The sequence below is a fragment of the Geotrypetes seraphini genome, chromosome 2 (genome assembly GCF_902459505.1).
Source record: "Geotrypetes seraphini chromosome 2, aGeoSer1.1, whole genome shotgun sequence".
NCBI lineage: Eukaryota > Metazoa > Chordata > Amphibia > Gymnophiona > Dermophiidae > Geotrypetes > Geotrypetes seraphini.
The window spans coordinates 465,473,165-465,486,986 of record NC_047085.1 but is presented as its reverse complement, the minus strand read 5'-3'; the positions used below and the strand labels follow the sequence as shown (position 1 = coordinate 465,486,986).

At 41.8% G+C, this 13,822-nt stretch overlaps 1 protein-coding gene across 2 annotated transcripts in view; it reads left to right on the top strand.

Moving 5' to 3' along the window:
• Positions 1 to 13,822, top strand: part of DNAJB6 (DnaJ heat shock protein family (Hsp40) member B6) — a 308,250-nt gene that overhangs the window by 162,252 nt on the left and 132,176 nt on the right. For both annotated transcript variants that reach the window (XM_033931602.1, XM_033931601.1), the window contains one exon: positions 723 to 793. In XM_033931602.1, the coding sequence (XP_033787493.1) occupies positions 723 to 793 (71 nt within the window). The remainder of the gene's footprint in view (positions 1 to 722; positions 794 to 13,822) is intronic.

Below are 13,822 nucleotides of genomic sequence, written 5' to 3'. Positions count from 1 at the left end.
AGAGGAGTGAGGTAGAGATGAATGGGGAAGAGAGAGATGAGAGAGTAATGTTGGATGTGGTGTTTGAGAGGGAACAGTTGAATGGATGGAAAGGGATGCAAGAGGGACCTCAAGGTGGAAAGAATACTAGGATCCGAGTTACATACAAATTCAGCTTAAGAACGGTTTAAAAAATGGAATCCGTTCTTAGCCCGGGGACTGCCTATACCAGGAAATTCAGTATATTCATTACCTCACTACTGTTTAGATTCTCATTTCCTTCATGATGGTAGATTTGAGTGGTTAAAAAAAAAAAAGAGGCCTAAACTTTTAAATTCCCTGCCATGAAATCATTTTGCATGCGTCTTCAGTCATCGGTAGAAAAGGGGCTTTAAAACTTAAGGATTTCCTACATATGAGGTTGACTCAACTGCATGTTCATAGAGAAAGTAAGGTTGCTTACTTGCTTGTTCTCATGGACTGCAGGATTAAGTTTGTCACAGATAAATTCCCACCTTTCCTTGGAGTCCCCAGATTTTTCTCTTATCTTGCATTGTGTTACTGAGGAGGTCTCATGGCATACTCTGTGTGGTACCTTCTAGGATTTTCTAGCTTTAGCATTTTCTGTCTCTTAAATGCCATCCACCTGTGTGATCACAGAAAACACTAAGATAAATGACATTGTTGTATTGTATTTAAATGCTTGTAAATGCCTTTTGTAAAATAATTTATTTGCCCAACAGAATTGTTGAGAATGGAGAAGAAAGAGTAGAAGTTGAAGAAGATGGCCAATTAAAATCTTTAACAATAAATGGTAAGGAGCAGCTGCTACGCTTGGATAACAAGTAGCTCATCGCACGCATTTAACAGAAATGCTAACCTAAAACAAGCACTATTTGTGGATTAACAGGAACATTTTTTGAAGATTTCAAGAGAACTGTACTTTGAGTATAATTGTACCTATTACACAGAAGTATTTATAAAAAGCTATTTGTCATAGACTTTAATTGTTGGGACCATTTTTTTCTTAAAATTGTTGTATATTTCTGTATGCACTTTGTTTTTATTAAAAGTTAATTCAAGGTGAATAGTGATCTTTCAGTAGAGCAAGGAGAAATTGTATACTAACATAGCATGAATCTTGCTTATCTATTTTTGTTTGAAATGTGAGCCAAGTAGTATCTTCTAAATCTGTTGTGAATCTAACAATCCCAGCACAAGCTTTTAAGAATCTGTTATTTTTAAGCATTTTGAAGTCGAAGCTGTTAACATATCAACGATGATGCATTTTCTGGTTTAAATTTCAGTATGTTTTTCTAGTCGTGCATGATATCTCACTACTTTGAGATTTAATTATTTAATATCACCAAGCATAGGTAAAGAAAAAGGAAAGCAATTGGGTCTGTCATTTGCTTAATTTGGAAATGAATAAATGCATATGTTTGTGGTGCATTATTTCATGAATGGCTTTCTTGTGTCTTTTGTGAGTTGGGTATAGGGGGAAAATACAGTTAGCAATTTGTGTTTAAGCTTGGACAAACTCTTTTTCCCAGATTGGAATTCAGCTTCTTAATGTTACCTAGTTGTTCCTTAAGTTTTGGAGCAGTGTGTAGGATATCTACCCAAGGACTGGTTTTTCAATTTCTTTAACACACTTCCATGTTAAAGGGTTAACATTTGGAGGATGACTTAACAGGTTGAAGAGTTATTTTATATGTAAATCCCTACTGTATAGGGATTATGTACCAAACTAAAAAGCTTGAATTTTCTAAGCACTAAATTGCAGAAGCATTTTTGTTGGCTTTAATTTTAGAAACAGTTGAGACAAGAACAAAAGTTACGGTAATTAAAAAAAATAACTAGTCACTAAGTAGTATGCCATTTCAAAGAGAAACTAGTTGAGAAATAGAAACCTAAATTTTTAAAAAAGTACACAAGCTACATAAATTCAGAATTTGGTTTTGAATAGATTTTGTTATTTTAAGTTAGAAAATTGGATGGAACCATTTCTCTTCCTCCTCCCTTTCATTGTATTAGTGTAATGCTTCATCCATCACATAAATGGAAAGCTGGCTTCTGCATTGGCAGGCAGGATGAATTGGTCACAAGTCAATATCATCCAACACCAGCACAGATAACTCTCTCAAATATCATAAAAACCAAGAAGGTTTTTCTGAGCATGCTTGGGACTTTAGGTCCAGCTGCTACCTCATAAGTCCATGCCATCTGTTTTTGGCCATGTTGCCAAATATGGGTTGTACTTTTTCATACTTCTCATGTTTTTGTCTCTTCATTGCAGCAGAAAAAAAAAAGCTTTTGGCCTCTTATAGAGAGTGATTTTTATTTGAAAGAACTGTTTAATACTGCATTCTATTTATTCTTTTGAGATAGTATGTTGTATAGTTTTAAGAAGTGCTTATATGGTAGAAAATATCTTTCAAACATCTACCAAAGGTGCTGTGGATATCTGATTAAACTACAGTGTTTAACTGCCCTTCTGTGCCAGGATGTTGCTGTGAGTGGGATGCTTCAGTAGCTATGAGGTTAAATGAAAAGTAGTAACTCCAACTCCATAATGTAGCAACATATGGCAGCACTGACATGCTACACATATTCACTTGTTTTATGAAATCTCTTCCTTCACCTCAGTTGGTGAGAAGCCTATGTGAAGAGGCTATTTCTTGTGAAATGGAAGCATGAAGTGAGTAGTTGTGCATTTTGAGCAGGTGATGTAATAGAATTGCTGACTGTTAAAGGAGTTCATTCAATTGAAATTTATCACTGCATGCAGGTTGATTATGGTGATGACTTTGTTGATGTGAAAACTGTTTTGCTGGACTAAAATGCAAGATTGTGGACCAGGGAAGGATGACTTGTATGATTAAAAACATAATGGATGAACTGTGACAGCAATAGATGGCATGAGAAAGCTTGATAAACTTGTAAATAACGATTAGAGGATAATGCAAAGCATTACACTGAAACTCTTTAAAGTTTGCAAGAAGGGTTGAAGAGTTTGGAAGTACTTGGAAATTTGGTTGCACCATGTCAATGCTAGGCCTTGGTACAAAACACCATAGAAGCAATTACGAAGATGAGTTTCAGTCTTACCTGATTGGCCATACAGCCCAGACTTAGCATCAAGCTATTTCCATCCTTCCAAAATTGAAGGGACTACCTTTGGGGGCATCTGATTTGAATGAAAAAGGTAGAAAGGACTGTTGAGCATTTGGTTGAAGAGAAAAGATGTTCAGTGCTTTCATGACTGCTTTCAAAAACTTGTCCATTGTTGGTAGAAATATGTGGCAAATAGTGGTGTCTGTAGCAAAGTAAATACATGTAATAAAAGAGCAAGTTTCAAGCATTATTTTTGTCTTATTCATTATATTTTCATTTAAACTAAAGTTATGGAGGTGATTTCATTACTTGTCATTTAACCCTTACAAAGGGTCATGGATTTGATATACCATCTTTCTGAGAAAACCAAAGCAATTTGTTTATTATAAAGTATATAGATTCTCTATCCCTAGTAGGTTCACAATCTGTTTTTGTATCTTGGGTAGTAGAGGGTTAGGGGATTTGCCCAGGGTCACAAAGAGTCAGAGTGGGAATCAAAACCCAGTTTCCCAGAGTCTCAGCCTACTGCACTAACTATTAGGCAACTCTTCCATGCCAAAATTAACTCTTCAGCTTTCATAGTATTCTCCTTGGGCTTCTTAATAAATAGTTTCAGGTGTGTGTGAGAGAGAAGCCCCTAAGACTTTAGAGGCTCAAGTCCTCTTTGTAGAGGAAGAAAGGATTGCTGGCTTCCTTGGATTTGACAGAGGCTTAACTCCACATTCCAATTTTCCTGGCTCACAAAGTTCCTGAGATTTCACGTGTTGGAGAATCACTATCAATTCTCTGTGCTACCATTTGGGCTGGCAACAGCACACCGGACATTCACTAAGGTGATGGTGGTGGCTGCAGCTCATCTCTGCAGGTGGGTTGACTGGTTCATACTTATCTAGACAACTTGCTCATCATAGCCCCATCTTGAGAAGAGGAAGAAAGATCAATGGCGGCAGTTGTACAAACTGCAGAGTCTGGGCTGGATTGTAAACGTTTGAAAGAGCCAATTAGTCCCCACTCATTCTTTGGAATACCTGGATGTTCTCTTCAATACAATGGAAGGTTAAGTTTTTCTACTAGAGTCATGCAGATGGAAGCTTTGGGAGCAAATTATGAACCTACTGTTATAGCTAACGCTTACAGCATGGCACTATCTACGGGTTCTGGGCTCTTGCAACTGCCATAGAAGTAGTGCCTTGGGTAAGGGCGCATATGCGTCCACTTCAGGATTCACTTTTGTCTCATTGGTCTCCCCATAAAGACTCCCTATAGGCCCCTCTACCCTGGACAGAGGCAGTCCCACAACAGCATGAGCTGGTGGATCCACTTGCATAGTTTCTAGCAAAAGGGTTTCCTGGGTCACACTGACAATGGATGCCAGCCTGTTTAGATGAGGGACGCAGTGCAGTGGTTGCTCGTTGCAATGGAAGTAGACACCATCTCAGCAGACGTGGTCGATAAACAGGCTAGAACAGAGAGCTGTCCTCCTGGCTCTGTGAAACCTACAGTTGGTGCCGGAAGGCAGAGCCATAAGAGTATTTTCAGACAATTCCACAGTAGTGGCCTTTGTCAACCAGCAGAGAGGCACCCAGAAGCACATCAGTCCAACTAGAGGCAAATCTACTGTTCACTTGGGCAGAAAAGCACCTGCTGGCCATCACAGCGGCATATGCAGCTGACGTGGACAATGTGCACGCGAACTACCTCAGCAGACATTGGACCTGGGAGAGTGATTGTTGGCCCTGTGTGCGTTCCAAGACATTGTCGGTCATTGAGAGCATCTGATATTCAATCTTATGGCAATGGCACACAATAAGAAAGCGCCTCCTTTTTTCAGCCGAAGATACAAGACCGGAAGTGCAGGGCTGGATGCCTTGATGCAATCATGGCCGAAAACTGGACTGCTATATGTGTTTTCTTCATGGCCCCTGATAGGCCAAGTCATCTGTCACATAGCGTCTCGCCCAGGGAGGATGATACTTATGGCCCCGGATTGACCCAGGCATCCTTGGTATGTGGATTTTGTACACCTACAAGTGGGCAAATAGGGCTGGATCCAGGTTTATCCGGATGTGCACATACAGGGACTGATTTGCTTTAGAAGATCTGGGTCACTTCGTTCTTACAGCATGGTTGTTGAGTGCATGGTGCTAGCCAAGAGAAGATATTTGGAAGTGGTCATTACCACCCTACTGAAGGCAAAGAAACCATCCACTCTTTCTGCATATGAAGAGAGGCTATTGCTCAAATGGAACATAATATACAGTTGTTGGAGCAACAGCATATTCGGCAGGATATGATTGAAAGTTGAAGTATGCTTACAATTCCCTATTGAGTAAGTGAGTTGGCTATGATATTTGCAGAATAGACTTCTTACTATGATGGAGGTAATAAATAAGGACATTTGTTAGCACAGTACCTTGAAATGGAAAGACAGGGAGAAGGTTAAGAATCTCAAGAGTGAGCACAGGCACTGTGTTTGCTGATGTGGATATTGTTTGAAAGGTAATATATAGAAACTAGTGTTTAAGCCCATTACATTAACGGGTGCTAGAATATGTCTGTCTGTCTTTCTGTGTCTCTCCCTGCCCCTGTCTCTTTCTTCCTTTCTTTCTGTGTCTCTCCCTCCTGCTGTCTTATCTTTCTTTCTTTCTCTCTCCCTCCCGCTGTCTGTCTGTCTCTCTCCCTGGCCCCCTTTGTCTGTCTTTCTGGCTGTCTCGCGCTCTCTCTCTGGCCCTCTGTCTGTCTGTTTTTCTTTCTGTCTCTCTCCCTGCCCCTGTCTCGTTCTTCCTTTTTTCTGTGTCTCTTCCTGCCCACTGTTTTTCTGTTTGTCTGTCTTTCATTCTCATATGCTGCCTGCCTGTCTTTCTGTTTCTCTCCATGGCTCTCTTCTGTCTCCCCCCCCCCCCCCAAGGTTGCTCCCTGGTCCCCCTTCCCTCTCCCCCCACTTCCCTGTGCAGCAGTAGCATTCCCCCTTCCCTGTGCAGCAGCATTCCCCCCTTCCTTGTGCAGCAGCAGCAGCATTTCCCCTCCCTTCCCTGTGCACCCACCCTTGCCTGCTCCCCGTGTCCTGCAGTAGCCCATCTCCCTTCCTTTTATCTCCCCCCTCTCCAGCAGCACCCATTCTGTTTTCCCTATTCTGCAGTAGCCCTTTTCCCTTTCTTTTACCTCCCCCTGTCCTGTAGTAGGCCAGCCATCAATAGCGTTTCTCATCCCCCCTCCCCTCCCGAGTCTCACACGATGTCGGTAATGGGTAAAATCAGCGCTGCAGGCTCCTCTTAACGCGCCACAAATCAAACCGCCATAGACTCCATCGCCGCGCATGCGCTGCACATAGAACACGACCATTACATTAGGGACTTCTATTCCGCCTATACCTTGCAGTTCAAGGCGGATTACAAAAGAGCTAACTGGACATTTCCAGTGAAGTTACAACAGTTTTGGGGTTTTTTGTTGTTGTTTTTTTGGTTACAAGGGAAGAGAGGTACCTGGATTAATTCTGGAAGAACTTGCAAATTGGATATTAAATTGACTGTACGTTACTGTGTGATATAACAAATAGATTACAGTTAGAGTACAAATAAGATTACGTAACATTTCAGGGATCTGAATACTTTGTTGGTGTTTTGGGGAGGAAGAGATTATTTAAGTGGAGGTTTTGGGGGAGAATTTATCTAGGAGGAGGGGAAGGGTTGGGTTAAGATATCGGTGGCAGGGATCATGCCGTCTCAACTGCGCATGCGTGAGTAAAGGGTTTTATTATATTAGATAAAACAAGAAAATAAAGGAAATAAGGTAATACCTTTCATCCCAGGACAAGCAGGCAGCATATTCATACATGTGGGTGACGTTACCACAGAGCTTGGTACGGACAGTGTTAAAGTGTACTGTCATGCTAGACAGCCGGTACCACGCATGTGCAAATGCCTTTTTGCCTGACTTCAATTCACAGGATTATCAGTTCTTAGTTTTCCGCAGAGCTAAGAAGACATAGAGTTGGAGTCATTCCAATAGTATGTGTTTTTTTTTTCTCTTGTGCCTTCCCGCTTCATTATTTTTCCCTCAATTCTTTATTTACTTTCATTTTGTTATTTTTCGGTTTCCGTTGAAATTCTTCCTATTTTTGAGTTGGGGCCTTTGGCTCCTCTGCCGCCCTTCTCCCAGCTGGGAGCATCCACTATTTTTCCATATAATTCTGCCATCCGCCTTTGGTCCTAATAGCTGATACTACTACTACTATTTATAATTTCTATAGCGCTGAAAGGCTACTTTTTATTTAGCCTCGGCAATTTCCCCTTCCATTTTGAAGCCTTCTAGCGGGTTCAAGAGATGCTCTTGATGTAACAGGGCCATTTCAATCACTGATTCCCATAAGTGGTGTATTCAGTGCCTTGGTCCTGAGCATCGAGTCGACTCTTGTACCCGCTGCTTAACACTTCAGAAACCTGATAGGCCGCTGCGGGAGCTGACTGCTAGGCGCGATGGACCCCTGGTCTGACCCAGCGGAGGCAACTTCTTATGTTCTTATCTGTGAAGGCTTGATGCCTACAACAGGAGAAACTCTTTGGGTTCTCATCGACAATTTCTGCAGTTGAAAAACCTTGCCCTTTGGTACCAGCATCATCGCCATCAATATTGGTAACGCCCTTGACGGCGGACTCGGTATCCAACCTCAGAAGCCAACTTCGTCTTCCCATCAGACGACCAAGACATCTCCAGCATCAAGTAAGTCGATGCATGCCAAGTGACAACGCCATCAGCGTTCCCCATTGGTGCAGGCTGTGTCATCTCTGAGGCATGCCTCTTCATCAAGGTCCCCAACACCTTGATGCCCTGCTGCAACTTCTGTACTGATGTCAAACATGGTACCGGTGCCACCCAGCCAAGACCAGATTAGGAAGCTGTTCCATAAAATGCTAGCTGCAATACTGCAAATGCAGTTGACACCAGTAGCTGCCAAGACTATCGATACCAGCCCAGCCTAAGCATAGTTCTCAAGGCCCAAGGTATCAGATCTCACTCGCCTTCAGCACTTAGAGGAATGACTTAACATTCATGGTATCATAGCACTTTCTCATCTTCAGTTGACCGACGTCAAGTATTATGGGAGTTCTTTTTGACATTAATATCGACATCACAAACCACGACCATGGTTTGTGATGACCATCAAGGCATCGCACTCCTTTAGCATCAGATCTCTAGATGTTATGCCACTGAACCAGCCCTGTCTCCTCCAGACTCTTATGGCCTGTCTTCAGACCGTCTCCTCTGAGAGCCTATCCTTTTCAAATGTTGTTAAACAATTGGGGCAAGCTCTATCTATCCACTTGGAGTTGGATATTGAACGAAGAGCTGATCTTCTTGATGCTGTAGACTGAAGAAGTTCCCAGAGACCTATTCAAACTCTCATTCCATAACCTTCTATGTTTAGAAACTGGGAGTCTCCCATCATAAATCCAGTGGCTCCACAGCAGTTGGACTCCCTTTTATAGAGTGCACTCCTGTCCTCTGACAAACCCCAGCTCCATCATAAGTCACTTCTAGTACTATCTGTCTTAAAGAAGTCCTCCAGCTCTAGATCTTATACCAGTATGCCTCCAAGCAGAGAGGGCTTAATTTGGATAGCTTTGGTCGTCTTTTTCAGAATTCAATTGCTCACCAGCTGCATTCTTTAATTTTAATTTTTATATGTCTTTCTACTTTAAGCAGCAGGTAAAACATATCACTCCGTTTCAACAATTTCTTCAGACCAGCTTCAAGATTTTCAGTAAACAATTCACAATCTCCTACAAACCAGAATGTTCATGGCTAGGTCAGCCTTTGATGCCTTTGAGGTGTCTTCAAGAGCTTTGGCTCTATCTATGTTAATGCAGCATCAGGCATGGCATGGCTTGCCCTGTCAGACTTAGACCCTACAACACAGAACCGCTTTGCAAATACACCTTGCTTGGGAGACGCACTGTTTGCTGATAGGTTTGAAGAAACCATGCAAAAAATCACCCAGCATAAACAAACTGGATCTATACCCTTATCTTCCAAGTCCACACCAGCTTTCCAACATGTCTGTCAGGAATGTTTTTCTACTCTACACTAAGCTTCTGTTCATTCTAGGGCAGATCGTTTCAGTTTCATCACCACTTGCATAGTAAGACCCATGAAGCATAATTATGCTTTCTTCACGATAAAAAGCTAGCTGCAATACTGCAAATGCAGTTGATGTCAGTGTTTGCAAAAAAACTTCTGGTACTGGCCCAGCCTGAGCATAGCTTCCAGCTTCACAGCACTTCATGTAGTCTCTCGCCTTCTCAGCACTACAGCTAACAGTCTACTATAAGTATTCAAAGTTTTATCTATATTTAACTAAATATGAAATTTCACTCTGGTCAGAATGACCCAACTCGCTTCAAACTATTCACTCTTGCAAAGTTTATTGGATTTATTTATATGTCTAACTCATCCCAGCTGCTTATTCTCCATTCTATCATGAACAGCCATATAATCCACTCATGAAGTCTGCGTCAACTTGGTCTACACACTCTATCTCAGTCTTGTTACATCACATTGCATCCACAATTCATGTCATCCTGTTTGCATGACTACATATCAGAACTACACAATGGAATCTAGCCTCTAAGTGAGCATGGGCTACAGAACTCCACTCACACCGTCTCTAGGTTGCCCTCCCACCCTGACATTCTCTTCAGTGACCCTCAAAAAATAAAACCCAAAATCTATTCAGAAGACTACAATTCCATGTTCTCCACATCAACAGATACTATCATCAGATACATTCAAGTATAGATGGGGAGTTCACCTGGATGACCTTCATATTCAACATTCAAGGACTGTACTTGAAACAACCTCCATGTTGATTTGAGCTCAAGAGCCTTCACACCTTTGTAGATAATCTCTTAAACACTGTCATTCTAAGTGGAACAAATACCCAGCTGACCATGTATTTTATATACAAGCAGTGAGGTCCAGTCTCTTGTTCTATCTGCCAAGCGACATTACAAATATAGTCCTGGATAATCCCACACATCATCTTCCTAAAACCAGTATGTCTTACGGATAACCATCATTCTCTGGTAGACAGATTAAGTAGATTCCTTCAACCTCACGAGTAGCCACTCTTAAACAAATTCCTGTATTCATCCCCTCTCTTTGATTGGAAAGGTGCTTTTCAAACTCAAGTTTCAAGTTTATTTAAAAAAAAAAAATTTATACCACTTAATCAAATTTCTAGGCGGTGTACAGAAATAAAAAGTATCTTAAAAAACAAGTTAGAGTTAAAATAGTAAACAGAACCAGGTTAGGTTAGTAGACACATACCAAAACATATATACTAACTATACACAGTTAGGAAGGAAGAGCAGAACTACAATCTTTGAGGAAAAAGCACACTTAGGGGAAAAACAATAGGTGAGGGTAAAAGCTATAAAATTTGTTTTTGTCCTTAAAAGGACAGTAGTTATCCAAAAGCATCTTGGAACAAGAATGTTTTAAATTTTGTTTTAAATTGCTTTAGCACGGATTCGATCCATAAATGATTAGGCAGCGAATTCCAGAGAGAAGGTGCAGTGACAGCGAAATTGTTGGATTACAGGAACCAACCACCATAATACTCATAGTTCCATATTGAACAAGACAACCCTGATTTAATTTTTTTCTTCACTTTGATGGGCCCAAAGGGGACTAGGTGATAATTGGGGGCCCTCTCGGAAAATATATACAGTGGTACCTCGGTTTACGAGTGCACCGGGTTTGCGAGTGTTTTGCAAGACGAGCAAAACATTTGCAAAATCGGTGCCTCGGAAACCGAGCGCGCTTCGATTTGCGAGCGCCCCCCCCCTGCGAACCGGCACCCTCCCCCCTGCGAACCGGCACCCTCCCCCCCCCCCCCGCGATCCGGCACTCCCCCCCCGCCACGACCTGAGGTCCCCTCAACCCGAACCCTCTTCTTACTTTGCTGTAGCCTCCGCAGCGGCACCGGCACCAGCATGTCCTGTGCGTGGTGCTGGTGCCTGAAGATCTGCTTCCTATGCTGGGCCTTGAGAGTTCACGTCGAACGTGAACTCTCAAGGCCCAGCACAGGAAGCAGATCTTCAGGCACAGGCACCGGCACCACGCATAAGACATGCTGGTGCCGGTGCCGCTGCAGAGGCTACAGCAAAGTAAGAAGAGGGTTCAGGTGGGTTGGGGGGACCTCAGGTCGCGGTGGGGGGGTGCCCGATGGCGGCGGGGGGGGTGCGGATCGCGGGGGGGAAGGTGCCGGTTCACGGGGGGGGGGGCCTTCGGGGGGAGCAATGCCGGTTCTCGTGGGGGGGGGGGGAACAGCGCTGCTGGCCTTGGGGGGGGGGAACCTATCAAAGCGAGTTTCCATTATTTCCTATGGGGAAACTCGCTTTGATAAACGAGCATTTTGGATTACAAGCATGCTCCTGGTACGGATTATGCTCGTAATCCAAGGTACCACTGTATATAAAAGTTTTGTGAGAGCAGAGTTTTGCATACACTGAAATATTAGTCATAAGAGCAGAGTTTTTGCTGTAGAATCATATCCTTGGGAATGTTATACTTATAGCCTTGATTGTCCCTGAGAATGAAAAGTTATGTTTATTTAAAATATTTTTTAATCACATAATGCCTAAGTGACTCACAATAAGCATACATAATATAAAAAGACAACTTATCTCCCAATAATATAAAACAATAAAAATAAAAACAGGGATTAAAAAGAAAGTCACATCTCACAAACTAAGTATGATCTTCTTACATCAGTAAAAAGGCTTGAGCAAAGAAATGTGTTTTCAGTACTTTTCTAAACTTCAACAAATCTCCACAAAATCTCAAAATTTCTGACAATGCATTCCTTAAAACAGGGCCTGCAATAGAAAAGCAAGACTTCATTGTGCTCACATCTCTTCCTCCTTTTTCATATAGTAAACATTTTTCAGACCTCAATGATCTGGTTGGCCTATACAATATCAAACGCTTTAACAAATAATCAGGTAGAGTGTCATAGATTCCCTGCAGGACAAATTTCAGAATTTTAAAATTGTATACAGAAGTGAATTGGCAGCCAATGATGCTTCTTCAGAATAGGAGAAATGTGTTCATAACAGGATGTACCTATCAAAATCCTAGCTGCTGAATTCTGAACAGTGTGTAATGCTTTTATACGGACCAAAGGTGTGCCCAAATAATTGCCATTGCAATAACAATAAATTGTTTACAGTTTCATTGCTCTGTGCTTTGATAAAGAAACAAATAGAACTGCTTGTATATAAAATACAAATCCTTGGCATTTGTAGGAAATAATATGAACAAAGATTATTAGGCAATGTAGAAAGGGAACAAGGCCTTTAGATGCAGAATGGGTGATGGGTAAACAGAATCAAATATTCTCTATTATTTAATGCACTAGTGATGACTTTATGCATCTTCTGCAGAGCAACTTCATTACATCTGATGGCATCTAGTACTGGTGCCTATGTTTAGGTTTTTCCCTGAATTGCAATGATCTTTTGTTGACGTGAAAATGGCCTGATTAATGGCAATGAGATTAATAATGTATTGTATCAGATGACATGTTGATTGATAACTGACTGATATCTGCTTGTTCAATTTTATCTAAATCCTAATAAAAGGCACGAGACTGGTAGAGATACTTTGAAACAGACCTGAGGATTCAGTTGCCTTTAAACTAACCAGGTTCTGCCTTCAGAAAGTTTTTGTGGTTTACATTGATCATATGTGTGTGAAGTTATTTCTCTTAGCACTCCTGTATGGGTTGCTTGTGCTGCTGGGATCACAATGCTGACAAACCTCAGTACCAAAGAGCCAATTCCTCTGCAACTTTTTCCAACTCTATTAACGCAAGTCAAGGATTCTCAATCTCCATTAATTTTCTTTCACAACCTGGTGAATCACAGCTTCTTGGATTCCTGGAGGACTGGCTCACAAGGGAACTCCTACAAGAAACTCCTACATATGGGCCCGTTAAGAATTGAGCCAGAATTCTCAATTTTTTCTGAAAAGGATCGTCATGAAACAAACCCCAAACCCCCCAAATACCTTTAGTTCATTTAACAATTTGCACACTGAAGATTGTGAGGTCCCATCCTATTTTTGCTACATCTTACACTCTGGTTCCTGCATCCTGCTATATAAATAACTTCACCTCTCGGCTGCAGTATCAGGCATTATCGTCGACTCCTGGAAATTCTTCATACTGTGATGCTTCTACTTCAAGTGAACATGTTTCACCCGCTGAGTTCGTCTACAGCAATTAACTCCTGGATTACTATCTCCATCTGTCTGACACTGGTCTTACAACCCCTTTAGTACCTGTTCATCTCAGTGCTACCAGACTCTTTCATGTACCTTTCAACCACCAACCTCTGTCTACATCCTTTAGATTTCCTGGATCTCCAATTAATCCTCCTCCAGTTGCTTGGAACCTAATCTAATCTAAATCTTGGATTTATATACTGTCATCTCTCCAAAAGGAGCTCGATTAAGGAAGGGCTCCTGTTACGAAGGCGTGGTAGTAGTTTAACGCGCATAATACTGCGCGCTAAACCGCCGGCCGCCCTTGTCGCTACCAACTCCTCTTAAGCAGGCAGTAGTTTTTAGGTTAGCACGTGATGAAAAGTCATGCGTGCTGAAGCCGCTAACGTGGCTTCGTAAAAGGAGCCCTAAGTTTACATAAAAATCGATAATCAAGTGA